At 36.7% G+C, this 20871-nt stretch overlaps 1 protein-coding gene across 1 annotated transcript in view; it reads left to right on the top strand.

Annotated features, from left to right (window-relative positions):
• KLHL32 (kelch like family member 32) overlaps positions 1-20871 on the top strand; it is a 116684-nt gene that overhangs the window by 51999 nt on the left and 43814 nt on the right. Inside the window, exon 5 of the mRNA XM_014883642.2 lies at positions 2881-2979. Coding sequence (XP_014739128.1) covers positions 2881-2979 — 99 coding nt within the window. The remainder of the gene's footprint in view (positions 1-2880; positions 2980-20871) is intronic.

Below are 20871 nucleotides of genomic sequence, written 5' to 3'. Positions count from 1 at the left end.
GGAAAAGTTGCTTAAGGGGATTTTCTTGGGTACCATCACATGCCAGAGAGAATTTGAAAGTATAATGAAAATTATACTTAGAAATAACCCTTAGAAATAAGGATTGAATAGAGGGGTGATTGCAAGATGCAGCCAGGTGCAATACCTCAATGGCATCTGATTAATCTTAATGTAAAAATAGTACAGCAACCAGTCTTAATATACCCTGTGTCATGAGAAAGCACATTCTTCCACTGGTGAAGGTTGCAGTTTTTGTCTGAATTTGATGGATCCAAATTGCTCTTAAGTTTCTGCCCTAGTAATTATGCCTCATAATGCTTGGGCTGAGGATGGATTACAGAAAATTATTAAGCTTCTCTCTATTTCTTCAGACTAAAACTTATGATGAATTTTGAATCCAAAGTAGAGCTTAGTGTCACTCTCTTTAATTTGCAAGAAGCATCATTCTGTAGACCTCAAAGCTATTGTTTTGAGAGTTAGACAAGAACAGGAGAGTCAGTCACTGTGTGTACTTGAGGTGTGCATTTGATGGTATTTATGTGTATTTACTGTTAATACTGAGCTGGAAGGCCTGTATAACATATAAACACTGGTAATTAACAAAACCCAAGCAATTACTGTAGTGTATAAAAGCTCAAAAGTGTGGAATAATTGTGAACTATCCCAGTTTCAGTAGAAGGAAGGCTTGTACTATTTTCTTCCGTCTTTACTTAGCATTTTCTTTTTCTTGTGAATTTCCCCAGCATGCAGTTTCCCGGTGGTGAACATTTAGCATGGATGAATTAGTATTTTTTCCTATATCCAAATGAGGATTGACTAAAAGTTCAGATAGTTCCATTTAAACAAATTTTTGTGAAGAGATAAATTAGACTTTCCTCCATTATATTGGGAAACACAAAAGTGAATCTGTTTCCTCAGTAGAATATAGCTTGCATGGTATAGGAAGGCTGTAAAAGTGGAAGAATATGTAGGAAATACATCTGCTACCTTGAAATGAACTTTTGTGTGCAAATCACCTCTAGACAGTAGCCAGCCACCTCCTTGCCTCTTGTCCTACTTCTTATCTCATAGTATTACTAGTAGTATTTGTAAATGGATTGCTGTAGCTTTAAAATACATTAATTTTATCTCAGTTAAATACAGTTTATCTATGCCTACAAGATACTAACCTGCTTAGAGTTCTGATTCTCTGGCTGACACTTAGTAAGTAACTTGCCATAGGATGGCAGCTTCCTCAGTGTCAATCATGTCTGAATAAAAAACACTGCAAGGTCCTATAGCAGCCTGTTTAGTCTGACCTTGAGTTCTCACTTGAAAATACTTGAGAGTGACATGCTTTTATTTTTTGTTTGTTTGTTTTTAATATCCAGATCTGTTGGAGATATTTTTGCAGTTGAAATCCATTCTAGCTTTCTGTTCAACGCCCTCTCATTGTGCATAGCAACCTTAGTAGCACCAGCCAAAAACCTGGATTGTTCTGGGCCTGATTCTCACGTACAGTAGGATCCTTATGTGGATTTCAGGCTAAATGAAGAACCTTTATGTTTTATATAGTATGTAAATCACATATAATGTTCACTTAAAGCCTGGAATTAATAAATTTAGTGATTTGCACGAGCATTAGAGGTGTCATACACTGGCAGAACTCAATGTAAATGAGTTCTTGATATAAGCAAGGATCAATCACCTTCTCTCCTCCTCCTATTATATCATTATGTCAGAGATATTTTGTGATTTTGCTTGAAGAAATGCATACACATTTTAAAAATTTCCCTCAAAAATAGTAGAACTAAAAATATGCAGTTGAATGTCTTTCCTTTTGTTTTCTGTTTTTCTTATTCCACTGCACTTGAGGTACACAAATGATGCTGTGAGATAAAACTGAATTGTGTAGGCAGAAAGAAAAGGATCTGAAAGCAAGCTTTACTTCCCTGTGGAGCAGTGAGAGACTGACCTCATGTGGTGTGAAACCAAAGTTGCCAGGGGAAGTACAAGGTTAAAATTGAATAAAGCAAGCATCTTTGAAAATTTAATTTTTCTCATGCATTTCTGATTTTTTTCTTTTTTTGGTGTTATGTTACTTAAAAAATTTTAGTCTGGATAGTTTTAGTCTAATTGCTAATAGAAGTTGACCAGTGTCCATATTCCCAAAGACATTTTTGTGTCCCAAAAGGGATGCTCTAACAAACTGACCCCAATACAGCAGTCTGTGAGCTGTGGCCCAGTTATCTTTACTGCTGCCTGTACATGATTTTAATTGAAATGAGTAGGAGTTTCATGTGAGCAAGTACCTGCATAATCAGTCTTGGTTTCCAAGCCCTTTCTGGCACTTCCCCAGCAACATGCTCATTGTGCTTTCAGAGCCCTGCTCTCTAAAATGAAGACAGTGGTTAGGAAAATTATAAAGTGGCACTGTGCAGAATAGGCAGGGTGTTCCTAGTCTGTACATGTTTTACATGCATGAATAATATTAATAATGGAGACTTCTGAGTCAGTTCTGTTGGCCTGATTAATCAGTATATGTATATGTATCAGTATATGTAGATCTAAGTATACAGATAACAAAAGGAGGGTCTGTTATTTTGAAGTCTTCTCCTTAAACAGCACACATTTAGTTTCAAAGGATTTAGGGGGTATTGTGACTTAGGGGCTCTCACTGGAAAAAGAAAAAATCCTAAAAAAAGTTTAAAAATCCTTTAGGAAATTCAGATGAACTTTAAAAAAATCTGTCCCTATTCTGTAAAGACTTCTCTATATGCTTAATTGTATTCTGTTCTTTATGTTGACATAAATATCTGAAATAACAAAATATTTAATATTTTCTACAAGTGTTCTGAGTACATCTTCCAGATGACAAACTTTCCTTTTTCTTTTTTACAGATCCTCTTGGAACCAGGAGTGATACAGGACGTCCTAGCAGCTGGGAGTCATTTGCAGCTGCTGGAGCTTCTCAGTCTATGTTCTCACTATCTCATTGAGGTGAGGCTTTTTGGCCTGATCATCTGGTTCTGTTTGGTACACTTTTTTTCAAGCCTAATTTCAATAGGAGACTATTAGTGCAATACTTGGTGTAATGTAAATGGCAAAAACTGGATTTCAGGAGATCTGAATTTTGGGTGTAATTTGGGTTTCAGTTTATGATAGATGCTTTATCCCTCCATCCATTTTGTCCTTTTCATTCCTGAAAACAAAAATGGTCTGCTGATTAATATCAGCACATGGGAGTTTGATTCCCCCTTTTTCCAGGGCATTTGCTTTCTTCTACCTCAGTGTACCAAATGTGAAGATAGATCCCTGTTAGGATCACGAGTATTATGACGATTTCAGATGTATAATTCACAACAGAATATTGATGTGTATTCCAGGGCACTACAACCACTCACTGAAGGAATAGGGCTTATTGTAATGGTGCCTTATTCTCAGTAGGCCTTATGCCTGTAATGCTGTTGTGTTTATCAAACAAAAAATTTGAGTTGCAATAAAGTTTTTTTTTGTGCTTGGCTTGTATAGAAAGTGGCTTATGGTGATAGCGAGAACACGGCTTTGAGGAGTATCTGTGAAAAGCCTTCTAAAAATAAAATGGCAGTCGCAGTTCTAGAGAACTGTTTCTTCCTCTTAGTGACTTTTCAGCACTGTTTCTGAAATAGGATGTGTTAACTGCACCTGGGCAACACTTGGGCATGGAGATGCACATCAGCACAGTGCTCTTGCCTTCCAACAGCGTCGCTGCCTTTGAACAGTTGGAGTGTGCTTGGCAGCACGCTGAGCTGCTGAGCACCAGGGGCATGCAGGATCTCGTGTTAAGAACTTCAGGATGCACTTGAAGGCTTTGTGTCTTACAGAGAAAGAATTTGTTCTTGGAGTGTTAACCTGAGGAAACCCTTCAAAATGTATATTCAGATAATAAGGTGATATTAATTTGTACATTATACATTGATTAGAAAATTAAAAGAGCCGTCAGAGTGCTGCAATTGGTATAATTTTTTTCTTATGAATGCAAGAAGAGATTTGACTTTTCTGAGAAAACAGACATGGATTGTGATGGGAAAGATGATTGGTTTGAGAAATAAGAACATTGAGATAACAAATAAGCCACAAAACCATTTAACATACTAATTGTCAGGCAGGCATGGGAAGGGGTAACTGCAATGAGAAAGATAAAAACCTAACACTGGTAGCCATATACAATGTATTTAATGGTCCTCAAACCAATCAGTGTGATTATGTCTGATGCTTATGTGGCTCTTACTTTGTCAGAAACTGAAATAAAGAGACTATTACAGCCAAGAAGCTACAGAAAATGTTAAAGAGTAGGGAAAAGTTTGTTTGTTTTGCTCATCAAGTAGGGAGATGAGAGGATGTAGGAAGAGAGCAGGTATATACTCAGCATAAATCCTTATGCTAACTTTTTCTGTTACCTGTTTTGAGTAGCCTCTGGTATTTGTAGCTCTTCTCTTAGCACCATCTTAATACTTTTAATCCCAAGGCCATTGCAGGGGAAAGACAGCTACAGAGTTAGCAGTGCTTTGAATCTTGTCCTTAAATGTGCAAGCTACAGTCAATTATTTAGGAATAGATTGCTAATGAATTAAAAAAAATAAATTAATTCCAAAATCACATTAGCCCCATAAAAGCCTCAACACTTCGGAATTAGTAAGTATTTCTTCCAAATTATTCTGTAATTAACAGACCAGTAAAAATTCTCTGGACATGACAGTCAGAGAAACCTTTAGGTTGGAAAAGCCCTTTAAGATGATGTTCAGCAGCAAAATAACTTGCAAAAGAATCAGAGGCATTTTGATTCCTCTCCTGCTAATGCTTTTCCTGTTGATCTCACATATTTTGATGCATTTTGTCTCATGCATATGTTTATTTGCATGTTTTTTCTCTTTCTACAATTTACAAGATTACCATGTCTTTCATGAGTCATAGAAACCACAACTCTGTGGCCTGCAGTTGCTGTAGGATGTGTGAAAGATTTGAAAAAAACACTGTTCTGCCCTGAATAGTGTGCCAGGGTAGGACAACTGGAACTGCACTGTTGTAAAAGTTAAGAGGAAGTGGGACCCAGTGTCCAGATTTACAGTAATGGAGGTAGGGAATAAGTGGATGAAGGGTAGGGGAGAAAAGAGGAAAATATGTGTGGGAAGACAGAGAGGAATGTTAGTTCTGTAAACTATTTTTGAATCAGAGTCTCATCGTAATGGTTTGGAATCTGCATGCACGCCATGTTGGGATTTAGGCTGTATTTTACTCTTTTTGTAGTATTTTTTTTACCAAGTTCACCTCAGCGAGGCATATGTGTAGACAGATTTGCAGGCTGAATAGATCACAGTAAGAATTTACCTGTCTTGTTTGTTTTCTATGGTTGCAGTCCATGCAAGTAATCAGCCTTGAGTAGTTGCTGTAAGTCATTTTAACAGAGGTCAACAAGGTACTGCATGTTAAAACTGTGATGTCTTTCAGGTCTAATTAATTAAATATCTATTTATGTTCTACATATTATTGTGTGACTTGAAAAAATAGCCCTTGCTTTATTTTAGTACTATCTGCGAATAAGATCCAAATAGTTAAAGAAGGCTTCATTAAAACCACTTATTCTCTCTGCAGTTGGTAACTGGGATGTCTTGTTCCCCCACATGCTGTGATACAGATGCTGGAAAGGGAACAGTGCTTGCCCTTTCTCTTCTCTCTGATGAATGGGTATGCCAGAGTTCTTCGTTTACAGTGCTACTGAATTACTTTCATGCTGTTTTGAGTTGCTCAGATATCATGAACTTAGCTTCATATAGCCTAAATTCAGGAAACACAGTGTGTGGGATCTAGCTGTCATTTATTGTTGTGTAATGATGACACAGAATTTTAACTTGTTAGGATTGTCTTCAACTGTTTTGATTAGACCAAGCTTTTCCTATATGAGTGCTGCTCTTATTGTTAGCACTTGTTCCAGCTCTTCTCTAGATGTTCCAGCCTGACAGTTCATTGGAACTGTCTTGAACAGTTTCATCTTTTTTTGATACTCTTATCTGAGACCTGTAATAATTTCATGCATTTCAATAAGGATGGGGTTTTTTTTTTATTACAAATGCAATTGCTATTGCCCATTCATGTATCTGTTTCAAGGCACATTGGTAGTCTGTGAGGTTCCAAAGAATACTGTAATGATCTGATTCATCTAAGATGATTGCTGAAGTGTCTGATTGTCAAGAATTATTTGTAGCTCACCGCTGGGGACAGAATAATTTCCAGCCAATGCTGACTTTTATATTGACTGGTCTTTAAGGAATTTCCTCTTGGTTGTCTCAGAATAAACAAAATTTTATTTTGACTGTGACAGATCCTCTTTCTTATAAACTAAATAGTGTTGAGGATTTGAATTTTTTGCTGAATTAAAAAATAATTCTCTAGTAAATGGTTTAAATTGCATTTATAGCAGTTTTTTAAAGAGTTCTCAATTAAAGGAAAGACAGGAAAAAGGAGAGGAACATTTTCTCCCTACTCTTAATTAGGTAATGCAATGGAGGTTTCTGACAACACTGCTAGTTTATTAAATGCATTTTATCATCGATAAACTTCTCATTATCAAATGTTCTGTAGCATCGAATCTTGATTCAGTGTTTTCATTTGAAAACTCATGCTCATTTTGAATTGATAATTTACTAGTTTTTATTTTAAAACCGTGGTAAATCGTATATTCTTTATTTGCAAACAAGAGAAATGCCCGAGTATTCCTTACTGTAGGTCTTAATTCCAGCTTTGTGTAGTGTGGACTTCTGCCCCCATATCAGCATTGTCATACCTTGAATTATGATTATTCCACAGCTCTGCTGTTTGGGGGTTTTGTTTCTAGCTTCATTTGTAGAAGAGGACTCTTTTGAAGCATGCTGATGTATTTTACTTGAGATACATACATATTCATGAATCTCTCATGTCATCTGCATAATTCTCAGGTACATTAAACATAGGAACAAGGCTTGTAAGCGCACACATCTGTCTCAGGCTGAACAAACGGTAAGGCAATGTGATTTTTCTTATCTGCTGCAGAGGTGTGGGAGAGCTAAAGACTTGAACTTTGTGTACCTTCAGTGGCACTGAGGTCTGTGATCGCTCACACAGCATTTGCTTGCAGCATGCACATCCAATTCTCTTAGGTTCTTGTTGCCCAAGTTCCTCCTCCAGCTCAGGCTGTCAGTTTTGGCTGGGGTTTTTCACAGGAGGCTAATGCAGAGAGATGCAGCCAATAGGTAAACTTGGAAATATGACAGGAATAGGTTATCTGAATATCTCCTTTCCCTTTTAAGAGTGAACCATATTTGTCATATGACATAGGAGAAAGCAAGAGATAGCTAGTTAAATGCATTAGATGTGGTGGACATCTGAAAATGGACTTTTAAATGGAAGTGTAGAGAACATGGTGTTAGGTAGTGTGTTTGTGATGACCTATTTTGCACTTTAAAGCTTGTGAATGTTTTTCTGAAGGATACATGACAACTTTATTCTTATGCAAGAGAATGTGTTAAAACATTTATTCAGAGCATAAAAATGTTTGTTTCATGAGTATGTCTGAGTTACATAACTGGTTGTAGATCTAAGAAGTTTTGTCTTTTTCCTCAGCTGTTTGTGTATTCAGTACCAGAGAGCCACCAACTGCAAATTATTTCAACAATCAAAGAGTCTTAATAAGGAGGAATGCTATTGAGAATATAAGTTTTTAATGGAATTTCCTTCTACTGATCAACATCAGCTCAGTATTGTGTGGGTAGTAATTGGTTTTTAAAGCAGAGGTTGATTTCCACTGGTATTCAGGGATCTGGGATATTGCTCTGTCCATAATTGAAATCTTAAAGCTAAATGATTTTTTCTGTGTATTCTGAAGTACAATATTTTTTTTTCAGTGGAGTTCTAGGTACATCCTGAATTACATTCAAGGTATGATAGTTGTGGGTGAGGAGATTAGAAGTTGCAGAACAGTCCAAAATAAAGCATTCATTTCTGAGAGGCAGAACGTGCTATGACTGTTAGATAACATTTGTCCCTTTAATTTTCTGCTGCCAGATTAGGCACCTTTTGAGAAGAACAAATTAAGTTTACCACACTGGACAGAGCCTGGGACATCATTTATGTTGTGTGTTGGTTGGACAGTGGCATAGTTTCAGTACAGACTTATTTGAAGTGACTGTGCATGTACTTAATGCTGGAAATGATTTTTTTATTCTCACAGTTCCTAGGAGGAGCAGATGTAGTGGACATTAGCATGATGATCCTGATTGCCACTGAAGTTACTCTGACTTGTTAAAATTCTTCTTGGGATCCTAAATGTTTTTGTGTCAAGTGAACTTGAAAGTTTGATGCCAATTTTCCCATTAGTTTTAAGTGTATTAGGTTCTCTGTTAAATGGAAAATGTATCAGATTTTGGGAACTTCATTGCATTAAATGAAACTCAGCTACAGCTACTATCTACTATATCTAGCTACTCAGCTAGATATATCTGCTTGCTTGCTATTGATGTCAGTCATACCATCTTTAGAGACAGATAATTTGAGCTAAAAAGACAATAACATTTTAGGTGAGTAACTAAAATAAGCCTGAGCACAGCACTGTACAACAGTAGTAATCTGGAATTTTCTTGAAACTACTTCTGTGCTGTCCTGCTCCAGATTCTTGTATAAAAAGCAGAAATTGAGGAGGATCAGACCTGGAATACAAAAATAAGATTAATCATCTCAGAAATCCTCCTGGAATAATTAATGGTAATAATTGAAGCAGACAAATTGTCTTGGGTAGAGGTATTTGATTTTTAACCTTCTACTGTAATGGTAAATTTAGGCTTAAAAATATTATTTTTTCCTGGTGTACAAATGCCTAATGATACAAATATTTTCTTCTTCTAATTTTAAACTATTTGAATGTGTTGTAGATTGAAATGTGTTACTGTTTTTAAATGGAAGTAGCTACAATGAATTTGCATGTGGAATTAAAAGGACAAGTGTGCATGGTTTATATATGTGGGTAGGCCAGAGCTTCAAAGCTATTTATTGTTCTTAAACCCAACTTCTCCATTTGGAATGATGCCAGTGACAATCCCAACTTTCACTAAGATAAACTCCTTCAGAGATGAATTAATTCGTACGCCAGAGATTGAGAGCATCACCTTTGTATTGCAGAAGCCCCCGATCAGTTGGGATTTTTGCTCCTGGCTTTTTCATACAGAGCGAATTAAACTGCTGGAAAGAAAATCTAAAGGTCATCTAGCAACCAAGGCTTGCTTTTTTTAACTAATACTGAGTTTTTAATCCAAGTGAATGCATGCACCCTCTGCACACTCCCCTCAATCCCCTAGAATTAGTCACCACCAGCCAGCTTAAGTCTACCAACTTTATCCTGTGGTGAAGTAACCTTCCCCTGCTAAGAATACAAAGTCGACAAAAATAATGTCTGACATTTTTCTGGTTTTAAGTGTTACGTAACCAGTTGTTGCTGTGCTAGCCTGCTATTTTTTGAGGGAGCAAGTTTTGTCAGCTGTTGTCATTGAGCTATTGATAGTCATTAGAAAAGTTCTTGGACAAAACTCAAAAAAATAACTGGGAACTTTTTTTTGTTATCTCTTTAATGTACTGATACATTACAGAGATAATGATCTATATATATGAAATGTGGTTGCATTAGTGAGGACTGCAACTTAAAATGGGACTCAGGGGAAAAAAATGGTATTTTTCTCCATTTTTAAGTTGGTGTCACTGAGGAAAGTGAAAATATACCAAAGTGACAATACCCAGTCACTTTGAATCCCATTCTTACTGTAATCCACTTGCTGCTATTTATCTGTGTGTGGATTGAAACTGATGATGGATGCATAAAAAAATGATCCTGCAACATCTAGGTTAATTACTGCTGCAAGATCAAAGCTCCCAAGTTGTGTAGGTAGTTGTATGGATGTGCATTGCCAGTCCTCTGCAGTTACAGGAGAGGCAAGAGGCAGTTAGTGTAGAATCTGGCATCTCCTTGCAGGAAGAGCAAGCAGCTTTGGTACATGTTTTAAATAGGAACAGGGAAACTGTATTGCTTGACAACTTCCCTCCCTTCCTTCTCCTGTTGTCATTCTAGCCAGCGTGGACTCTTTAGATGACCTTTCTGTCCATCAGTCCCTGAAAGATTTCTGTTTCTGGAATCTGTCCAGTATTTTTATAAAGCTGCAAACAAGGGTTGATGAATGCCAGAATGCTTAGTGTACAAAATTCTTCTTTGGTTTTATTACCATCTGATTAATACTAATGTTTTATGTTCTCCCTGTCCCTCCCAGTCCCCAGTGTAATTCACTTTAAATTCTCCTTACAAGTTGAGGCAGTTTGGATGCGTGAGCCCCCAAAATAGAAATATTTGTAACTGGGTAGTGCAGCCGTCTTTATCTGCTTGTGTTCTCAGCGACATGTCCACTTAGAAGTCTGGAGGAAAATTTTGTTTATTGCAAGAAATGACACCGAGAAGGTAGAATAGCAGAACTGGACTTGAAATGAGGCAGTCGGGGCCCTTCCTGCCCCGGTCTGGGCAGCAGGTGGCAGTGTGAGTCTGTAACAGTTTGAGCAGAGAAATTCCAGCTAAAATCAGAAAAAATGAAAAGAAAAATTATTTATTTTTACTCCATATTAGTCTTCTGACCTAATCAGTAAAAAAGTCATTATTCACACAACACTGGGCAATATGCATTGTAATTTTTAACAAATAATAGGAAACTGTTAATGTTTTCACAGGAAATACAGTTCTGTCTTGTGCAGCAATGGTCATTTATCACTGCACTTTGTGAAATCACTCATTTGTTCTAATTTGAATGTAAATGACTCTAAGGTTTTACAAATAAGGTGACAGACTCACATAAATGTAATTGCAGGGTTCATCTCTCTCTTTTTATATATCACTCATTAAGTTATGAATTAAATACATCGTATTAAACCAGGGGCATGTCCAATGATGATATTGTAATGGCAAATTACTCTATGCTATTAGAGGTGTATTTTTTATTCATGGACATTAATTTGTCATTAAGCGGCATTAGTTTAGCACTTTTATGTGGAAGACGTGACCTGAAAGAGGAGACTTACAGCTCTAATGTGAAAGAAGAGGAATATAGGCACCACACATAGAGAAGGGTTTTTTACCTCCTGGAAAGAAGCAGGGAAAAATTTTACTTAAATTTGCTTTCATCTAAAGCACTTTGAGTTGTGTTAAGCCATTTTAGCAAAGGTATTTCTGAAACAAGAAAATATTTTGATTATAACATGTTTACAATATGGGAAAAGCCAGAATGCTAAGTACGAAATGGTGACTATAAATCATTTGTAACCTATGAACCTGAAGAGAACATTGAGCTTGAAGTGAGTTACAATCTGATTTTTATCTGAGAAGTATCACTGTGGTAGAGAGCTAATTGTTCATATTTTCTTTCCTCTATACTAGCTTACCCAAAATATAATTGATTTTTTAATTCTTCATTATGAAGTAAATATTCTTTATCTCTTGACTGCTTTGTATTTCTAGATACACTATTATTATTATTTTCACAGAGGTAAATTTAAAATTCTAAATGCAGTAGCAAAATCTTTCTTAAGAAAATGAATGTGAAAATATATTATTTAATGGAATTTCAGGAGGCAACTTAGCACCTGAAGTTTTAGACTAGTGAAAATTGGGAATGATTAAATCTGATCTGTGTTTAAAAGATGTCAAAAAGATCTTGTCAATTTTATTTTAATTTTTCAGTCAGCTTTGTAGAAGAGACGTTCAAAACCTTGTTTATTTAATGGTGAAGATGGACTGAAGCAATGAGGATCCAAGTTGTTGCATTCTCCAGTTATGCAGTATTTTAATTTTATTCTTTTTTGTAGACCATCTCTCATTAAAGGCAAAAGAAATCCGAACTTGGTACAAACCTGTGTACTTGGCAGTTGATAACCTGCCCCACCATTTTTTGTGTTTGGCTTAATCATTACTGTGTGATCCATCTACCTAAACTGCTTGCAACATACTTAACTAATTGTGCTAGTTAAGAAGAAAGATCTGTAAGGAAAATTACCTAAGCCCAAATTACATATAAGTAGCTTCAGAAATGGAAGTAATCCAGATTATCATGTCTTTTTAACTACTGTTAAATGCTGTTAAACCATTTATGTTTATAGGGGACCGCAAAGAAGGAAACAAATTCCTTACAAGGCTCTTGATGTTTTCCAGTAGGTCTCCTAGCACCGGTAAATGAAACAGCAATTTAGCACATTCCATCACTTATGGTATTTTGTTTGCAAAACTGCATGAGTAGAATTTGTAATTTGCTTCAGAATAGTCATGTAGACTCTACTTAGAATAAAGACACCCTTTTTGTCCAAGATATTGAATAGGCCTTGAAATCAGAATGAATATAAATGTATACATGCTGTAATGACTTACTGAATCTTCAGCCAGTATGAGAGCTTTGAAAGTTATAAATTGTCTTCATTCTTCTCACTAATTCTAAAAATTAAAGATCCAAACCTAAAGATTAGCAGCATCAACAACTTTATATTGTTGAAATCACCTCTCAGTCATCTCTTCTAGAGGCTGAAGAAGCCCAGTTCCCTCAGCCTTTCCTCATAACAGAGATGCTTCATTCCCCTAAACATCTTTGTAGCCCATTGCTGGACCCACTCCAGGAATTCCATGTCTTTCTCTTCCTGAGGAGCCCAGGATTGGACACAGCATTCCAAATGTGGCCTCACCAGGGGAGAGTAGAGGGGCAGGACCACCTCCCTCAACCTTAGAGAACATTTAGTGTTCTTCCTAAAGTACCCCAGGACAACGTCGGCCTTTTTGGCCACCAGGACACACTGCTGGCTCATGGACAGCTTGTAGTCCACCAGGACTCCCATGTCCTTCTCCACTGAGCATTGCTTCACTTGATCCTATTATGTTTAAAGGGAGATGCTGGAGAGGTGCCTTCCAAACTCTACAGGATTGAGATCTTGGCACATATCTGTAGTTGTAAACACTTAGAAACAGGGCCTACAATGATCTATTCAGCTTTTTAAAGGTGGTATCTTTAAGGTGAAATCTTGAAGTCAGTGAGAATTTCATCATTTGCTTATCTTAAATATATGGTGCATTGATTAAACCTTCCCCTTCCCTTGTAAGCTGGGGTTTGGAAGTGAGGGACTGAATTATTTTTTATTCTTGGTAAGAACTGCTAGAAACAAATGGATAAGAGTCATCATGATCTTTGAAGGCTCATGCATTCCTGTTGGTGCTTGGAACCTTCAGCAGTGTTAAACATTCACATCTATTAGTTTTGGGAGGAGTTGTGACTTGTTTGGCACTACTGAAGGTCAGATGTAGGAAATCAAACTGGATGTTGAGTCAAGGCCCATTTTTTACGTTTGGTCTTAACCCTTTCCAGGTTTTCTAGCTTTGAAAGTCAGACTTATAATAATTTCTGACTGAAAGAATGACAGGTAAATCCATAGTCAATAATGCTTAAAATATGCTTAGCCTAGAAAAGAGGAGGTTCAGGGGTGGTCTTAGCACTCTCTACAACTCCCTGAAGGAGGTTGTAACCTGCTGGGGGTCCATCTCTGCTCATAGGCAACCAGCAACAGGACAAGAGGGCACAGTCTTAATTGTGCAAGAGGAAGTTTAGGCAGGACATTTGGGAAAAATGCTTCCTAGAAAGAGTGATTTGCTGTTGGAACGTGCTGCCCGGGGACGTGGTGGAGTCACTGTTGCTGGAAGTGTTCAAAAAAGACAGAATGTGGCACTTAGTGTCTTGATCTAGTTGACAGATCAGACTCAATGATCTCAAAGGTCTTTTCTCACCTAGTTAATGCTGTGATTCTGTAAAATACAAGCAAACTCCTCTTGAGCTTCATGTATACTGATTTTTTTTTAATTCAGTGGTTCTTCTCGATTTTTAAAATTCTTTTACTTTCCTGCCTATTTGTGGCCTACCACTATCCCTTTCAATTGTGTTTATCTCCTGAAATAAGTTCTGATTGTCACTGTAAACCTACTAATAACACAGCTTCTAATTGTGGGAAAAAGAGATGTTCTTTTCAATGCATAAATCTGGGGAAAGAGAGTTGTAGAGAGTATTATTTTACTGGGGTATAATGCCTATACAATACACGTTGCAGACATTTTGCTAATATATTGAACTGTATACATAACTTAAAAATTCTGTTAAAGTTGATGAAGACAGAAATTATCTAACTACTAGAGCACTGGAGTCCTTTTTTTCCCACTGTAAAATGAGAATTTGCTTTGATTTAGTGCTATGAGCAACAAAAATAAAATCCTTAGTGATTTTTGAGCTGAGGTCAGATATTGCAGAAGGATAGAGATACCTGAACAAATAACAGTTTTCCAAATAAAATGGAAATGTTGCCTTTTTATTGCTCACATACTTACAGTCAGGTTCTTTTAACTGCTGAGTACTCTCATATCTTCCTGCAGCTGCAACAAGTCTCTTGCTTTTGAGAGGAATGAGAAACCATTATAACCACAGTGGTCAAATTGCACAAATATTTCCTTCTTTACCTGTACAGACAGTTGTCAAAAAACCTTGTTTTATTGCAGTAATTTTTTTTTTTTTTTAATGCAGAGCTGCAAAATGAACATGATCCCATAAAGCCAATTCAAACAGTCCTGTACTTTCTAGTTCCTTGTCCAGGGCAACTCTGATCTTACATTCATGCACCAGAAACTATTTTCTGAAAATTTAGTCGGACCTATTTTTCCTTTCATTTATTCTCTCCATGTTATAAATATCTTTGCTCAAGATCAAATCCTCCAGGAGTCTTTCTTTAAAAAACCAGGTTGAGCACCTAAAATCTTGGTTGGTTTTCCGACTTGTAGTTTTTAAGTATCCTTAAAGTTTGGGCTTCAGAACTGGGACCAATAATTGAAGAGTAGATTTAAAATGTAATGTAGAAGCAGCAAGAGGGCTTGTTTCTTTTATTGGGCAGTACTGGGTGTGCATTTCATGAGGTGAGCTTTTTTTTCCCCCCCCCCGCACCACTGTTCTGAGAACTGATTTTGCTATTTATGACTGCCTCTTAGTGCCTCTTGACGGCTTGTCAGTGTTGTTCCAAATAGAGCCTGGTGTATTTTCTATATTATGTTACTGGTTCCCAGATAGCTGTAGATATACCCACACTTTTTTTTTTCTTTTCTTTTCTTTTTTTTTTTACCTAACCAGGAAAGTCTGACAAATATGCATGCTGTCCTTGCAGAGACTTCTGCAGACTCTGCAGACAAAACTTTCATTCTCTACTTCAATCAAACTGTTAACAGTATTAGATCAAAATTGATTCCTTGAGGACTTTTTTCTATCAAAGTTATACTCGTTATTGAGTTATCATGCACTGGATCCAGCATTTCAGTAGATGGAGTATCTCATACTACCTTAAAATTCTAAGGAAGTTTTGTTGCTTTGGGTTCTTTTGCAAACATTTCTGAGACTTGAATTTGTCTGTTTAAATAACCTGTTATTCCACGTATTTTAGGCAGTTTGTTTCAATCTCTGATGTTGCTAGATGACCAGCTCACTACAATTACCCTTTTCTAATTCTTAATTTTTATATGTGTCAGTTAGCTTTGTAATCCTTAAGCATTTGGTGACAGCCTTGTCCCTGAAACATGTTTTTAAGAAAAGTGGCTCCTTGCTGGGCTTAATACAGAGCACATGTACACATCAATGAAATGTTCCAGAAATAAATTGTCATAAAACCATTATTAAATGGTTATTTGAATAATATTATATATTCTCTGCGCATAAACATCCTTGTTCTGATTTATACTTCGAGAGTTAACATTAGTGTATTGATAATTTAAAATATGCTCCCTGTTTGTTATTTAGGGTAATATCTTGAGTTGAGAATGTTGCTTTCCTTTTTTAAATTAGTGATGATGATGCTTTTTATCAGTCTTCATAATTTTTCACTTGCATATGTGCAGAGTAGTTGAGGAACCATCACTCAGCCCCTGCAAGAATCCATGTCTTCTCTGGACTGTGATTCTAAATCTCCTGCTATATTCCAGTACTCTTTGCCTCTTGTAATCTCTGGGACTCTGCTCTCATGTTCTTTGGTCTGGGTCTTTTTCATGCTTCTGCATCTGAAAGTGAGAGTGTCTTTTTCTGATCCACTGGGTCTCCAAAGTGGATCCCAAGCAGCACAATAAAAACAGACTTTCGGCATTTGTGTTTCACCATTGTGATCAGTCCACAATGATTGTGATCAGTGCACAATGATGCAGACATAATCTTGTTTACCTGTGGAATAGATTATGGGCAGTGCAGCTAAAACGTGATCAGATTTTGGACTGAAAAGCTCAAACAAGTTGTTACTGAGCATATCCAAGTTATTTTTCTAGAGGCTTAATGAGGGATGTCAGTGGAAATTGTTCACAGGGATGGCAACTCCTATGATCTATTTCCATTCTGAATTATTTTTAATATGGAAGAGTAATGGTCTTTTCCTGTCAGGCTCACTCTTAATAATGTATAATATGCTTTTAGGGATGTTTTCAAGGGATTTCAAATGATTCATCTTGAAGCTGGAAAACTTCAGCTTGACTTATTAAGTGTTGGCAAAATAGCAAGTTATTTTTAAAAAGGCATTGGAAAGGGAAACTGTCAGGTATGCTAATACATCTATTAACAGATATATCAGGAATGTTGATTCTTAATTTTTTCCCTCTCCCTCTGTCCTACATGCTGGTAATAGAGGTATGAATTAAGAATAAAAATTGCACTTTAACTTACTGTGAATTAGAAATAATTTTTCTTTAATTGCACTTTAACTTACTGTGAACAGAAATAATTTTTCTATTTTCTGTATCTAAAAGTTTTCATACTTAATACTGATTTAAGACTTGCTTTGGTTTTCAGTCTATTTAGGAGGATTTACTTACCTACTTTTCACATAGAATCATAAATAGAATCCTAAAATCATTAAGGTTGGAAAATACATCCAAGATCAAGCCTGACCTTTGACCAAACACCACCGTGTCAATTAACCATTGCACCACGTGCCATTTCTGGTTGTTTCTTGAACACTTCCAGCAAAGGTTGCTTCACAACTTCCCTGGGCTGCCTGTTCTAATGCTTAACCATCCTTTCAATGAAAAAATTCTTCTGAGTGTCCAACCTCACCTGGTGCAGAAGAGGAAATTTCCTCTTTTCCTGTCACTGGGAGAAGAGACCACTTGGCACACCCTCCTTTCAGGCAGTTGTAGAAAGTGATAAAGTCACCCCTGAGCTTCCTTTTCTCCAAGCTAAACACCCCCAGTTCTCTCAACCACTCCTCATATGAGTCATTTTCTAGACCCTTCCCCAGCTCCACTGTCCTTCTCTGGACTCTCACCAGCCCCTCAGTGTCCTTCTTGTAGTAGAGGGGCCCAGAACTGGACACAGCACTTGAGCTGTGTCCTCACCAGTGCTGAGTACAGAGGGACAGCCAGTCCTGCTGGCCACACTATTTATTCTTTATACAGGCCAGGATGCCATTTGCCTTCTTGGCCATCTGGGCACATGTTCTGGCTCATGTTCAACTGCTGTTGACCAGCATCTCCAGGTCCTTTTCCACTGTGAAGTTTTGCAGCCTGTAGTGCTGCATGGGGTTGATGTGGCCAAAGTTCAGGACTCAGCACTTGGGCTTGTTGAATCTCATACTGTTGGCCTCAGCCCATTGATCCAGATACAATTTGAAACAAGTCTTTAAAAATTATTGAAATAATTTTGCCCCCAGTAACTGGTATGGAACAGGACAATTACAAGATCTCGTACTCAAAGACAACACAATTGATTGGAAAAGTTTCTGAGCATCCTCAGCAGAATCTATTGCATCATAATTCCCATTTGTAATATGTTGTATTATTTCTGTCTTGCCTGCCAGACTGAGTGACTGTTGTTGTGTCTTAGTTCAGGACCAAGTTTACAGAGAATTTTCATGTATTAAATAATATGATGACTTTGAGCTACTAATGTGATGGCATCAAGGAAGAGGCAATTTGACTTTTAAGGTATTTCATACAAGATAATTTATGAAGCTAAGGACGTATTAATGTTACTTTACAAGGTACTGCAGAAAAATCAGAAGTACTGGAAAGAGTTTGTCCATGCAGAAGAATAAGTGAAATCAGAACTTTGAGAGGTGTAGAAAAGGTCAGCTGAGATGATCAGGAAGACTTACTTTGCATGGGGAGATTAAAAGACCTTTCCTTGTTTAGTCTAGTAAAATGATGGCTGAGGAGGAACATCATTGTTTTCTGTAAATATATCGAGGGAATAAATACTGACGGAGAGGGGAGCAGGAAGAGAAACATTGTGCTGTTAAATCTAAAAGATAATTTTGGCACAGAAACAAATGTATATAAACTGTTTGAGTAAATTAAGCTGGAAATTAAGAGATGGAGTCTCAAAATCAGCTGAGACTTCTTGTAATACTAGTTGAGAATTAGGTGGATATTTCTCAATTTATGCTGAAAATGTTTTGATGAGCTTGTGGTATAGTAGAGGAATGGACTTCCACTTCTGTATTCTCATGGCCTTAAACAGTTATGGAAACCTGTAACAAAAAAAAAGGAAATAAGAGTAACATACAGTCCTATTCTTCTTCTGATTTGTAATTATTTATTTTGGCTGCTACTCCTGTAAGCTTTGGGTTTCTAAGGAACAGCACTTGCTCTTTCTGGATTTGTCAATATTAGCAACAAAAACAAAAAAAATGAGAACACTTACCGTAAAAAATTACTGGTTGTTGATGCATTAGCAAAATAGTTTTCAGCTTTCCTCTTACACTGTAGTAATTCCAAAGAGCTAGCAAAAATATAAAATGATAAATCATCTGCAGAGACTATATTCTGTGATTTTTGCTGGAGTAAAGGATATATGAAAGTGTATGAGAAATGTTATTCCTCACAGCATGTTTGAAGAAAAGGCAAGCTCTCATAATTAGCAGAAATGGTAAACGTTGATAAATCTTGTCAAATCCTCACTGTGTTTCTGCTGTGTGAAATGATATAAAAGTGCCAGGTGAAGGCTTAGAAGATCTCCCTGTTCCTTCATCTCTGTACTTTTATTTGTTAAATACAATATATTGCTGCTGTTATCTTGCCAGGAGTAGCTGGTGAAGTGTGAATCTTTTCATTTAGGGAGTTTCTGTGCCAGGGACACTTAAAATAATTTAAAAAATTCTTACAGCAGCATCTGTTAACAAGGGAAAACAGCTATTGAAACCTCTGCAGAGCTGTACCTGTAGTTGTTCCATGAAAATTTACCTGTGTAGTTTTCATATTTCATTATTTTATTTCTTTCCATGATACACATAATTGTGTATGCAGATTATAAAAGGTATGTATAATCAGGGTCACCTAAAATATTTACTTGGATTGGCAGTTGAAGATATTTGTGCTGTTTAATAATGTAGCTCAATCTGAGTTTCTAGAAAATGTTTGCTTTTTTAGTTTTACATATGGCATGTTTCACTTTCTTTTTTTGAAGACCACACATTTTGTCATCACATGAGCAATCTGAGAATGTCATGTCTTTCCTCTGTGCTTGTGAAGCTCACAGGCTCCTCTGTGCCTTCAAAGAGGATTCTCACTAGCACCAGCCAGCAGGATTAAACCTGAAAACTGAGCAGATATGGAGAAACAATAAGTGAGAAGAGAAATGAATTCTCATAGGAAAGAGGAAAAATAATAGGGCTGAAATGTTTTGATTGTTGTTGGTCTTTTACTTAGCTCTAGACCTACTTTGAAATAACAGCAAGGATGCAAATAAATTTTCATGCTCAAAGCAGGAAACAAAATGAGGATTTAGAGAAAATGGTGATAAAGCAATGATCTATCAGAAAAATTAATTGTATAAAACAAGTGACTTAGAAAGCCATCTTTTATTTTGCCTATAAACATATCTGCAGTCTGCACTTATAAGTGTAATTAGTTCTATACACTGAAAAATTCTGAGCTAGCTGTTCTACTGTGACCAGGCTTCAGCAGAATGCTTTTTGTGTCTCACCTGGTTGACTTTGGTGTTCAACAGAGGCAAATTTCAAATAAGATCTAAAATATACTTTTTGTGCTTATGCTTATTATGAAACATTTATGTCTGTTGCTGTGCTGTTGAGTGTGTCCACAGTCTGTTAGTTCTTAGGTAAATGTGTGAGGTTTTGCAGAACTAAAACCTTTGATACAAAGTAACAGCTAGAACCAGCAGAATGGGATTTCTTTGATCTTAAAATTGTGTTGATCCCTTTTGTTGTCAGGTAAGTATATTTTTGTCATTACAGTTTTTCATTTTGTTACTATCCCTTGTCTATTTAGGGTCCATCTTTGCTATGATTTTTGTCAAGTTTTTTTTTCTGAATGGTGCAGCTGGTCCATAGTATTTAATGTGGCAGAGAACCTGGAGGATGTAGGGTCAAGACCTCTGCTGGTTAAGGATTTTGAATGGCTATGTCCCTGTCTCAGAGACTTCACATTTGGAGTTGGGTTTTTTTTGCTTATTTTTTGTTTTTTGTTTTTTGTTTTGTGTTTTTTTTTCTTTAAAAAGGCTAGACCCCTTTTAGAAAGGGGGGAAATAGTGTCACCATGCAACTCTTCTCTGCTAGAGCAGCAGGGCTAGTCGTTTAATACCTTGATTTATAACAGTATTGTAATCTAAATAGGAAGCAGGTGGAGTTACAACTGGTTACGGTACTTTGGATATTAATGGCTTGGCTTTGCAGTGGAATTCTAAAGCTGTATATACTTTTGCTGTTTTAATTATGCATTCATTAAAAGCTTTTATACCCAACAGAATAAAGTAAATATTGTTTGATCTCCGTAGTGTGCTCCCAGACTGTAGATTT

Source organism: Sturnus vulgaris, chromosome 3, assembly GCF_052056855.1.
Source record: "Sturnus vulgaris isolate bStuVul1 chromosome 3, bStuVul1.hap1, whole genome shotgun sequence".
NCBI classification, from domain to species: Eukaryota; Metazoa; Chordata; class Aves; order Passeriformes; family Sturnidae; genus Sturnus; species Sturnus vulgaris.
Note: the sequence above shows the minus strand (reverse complement) of the source record. Positions and strands in the feature narration are given on the sequence as shown.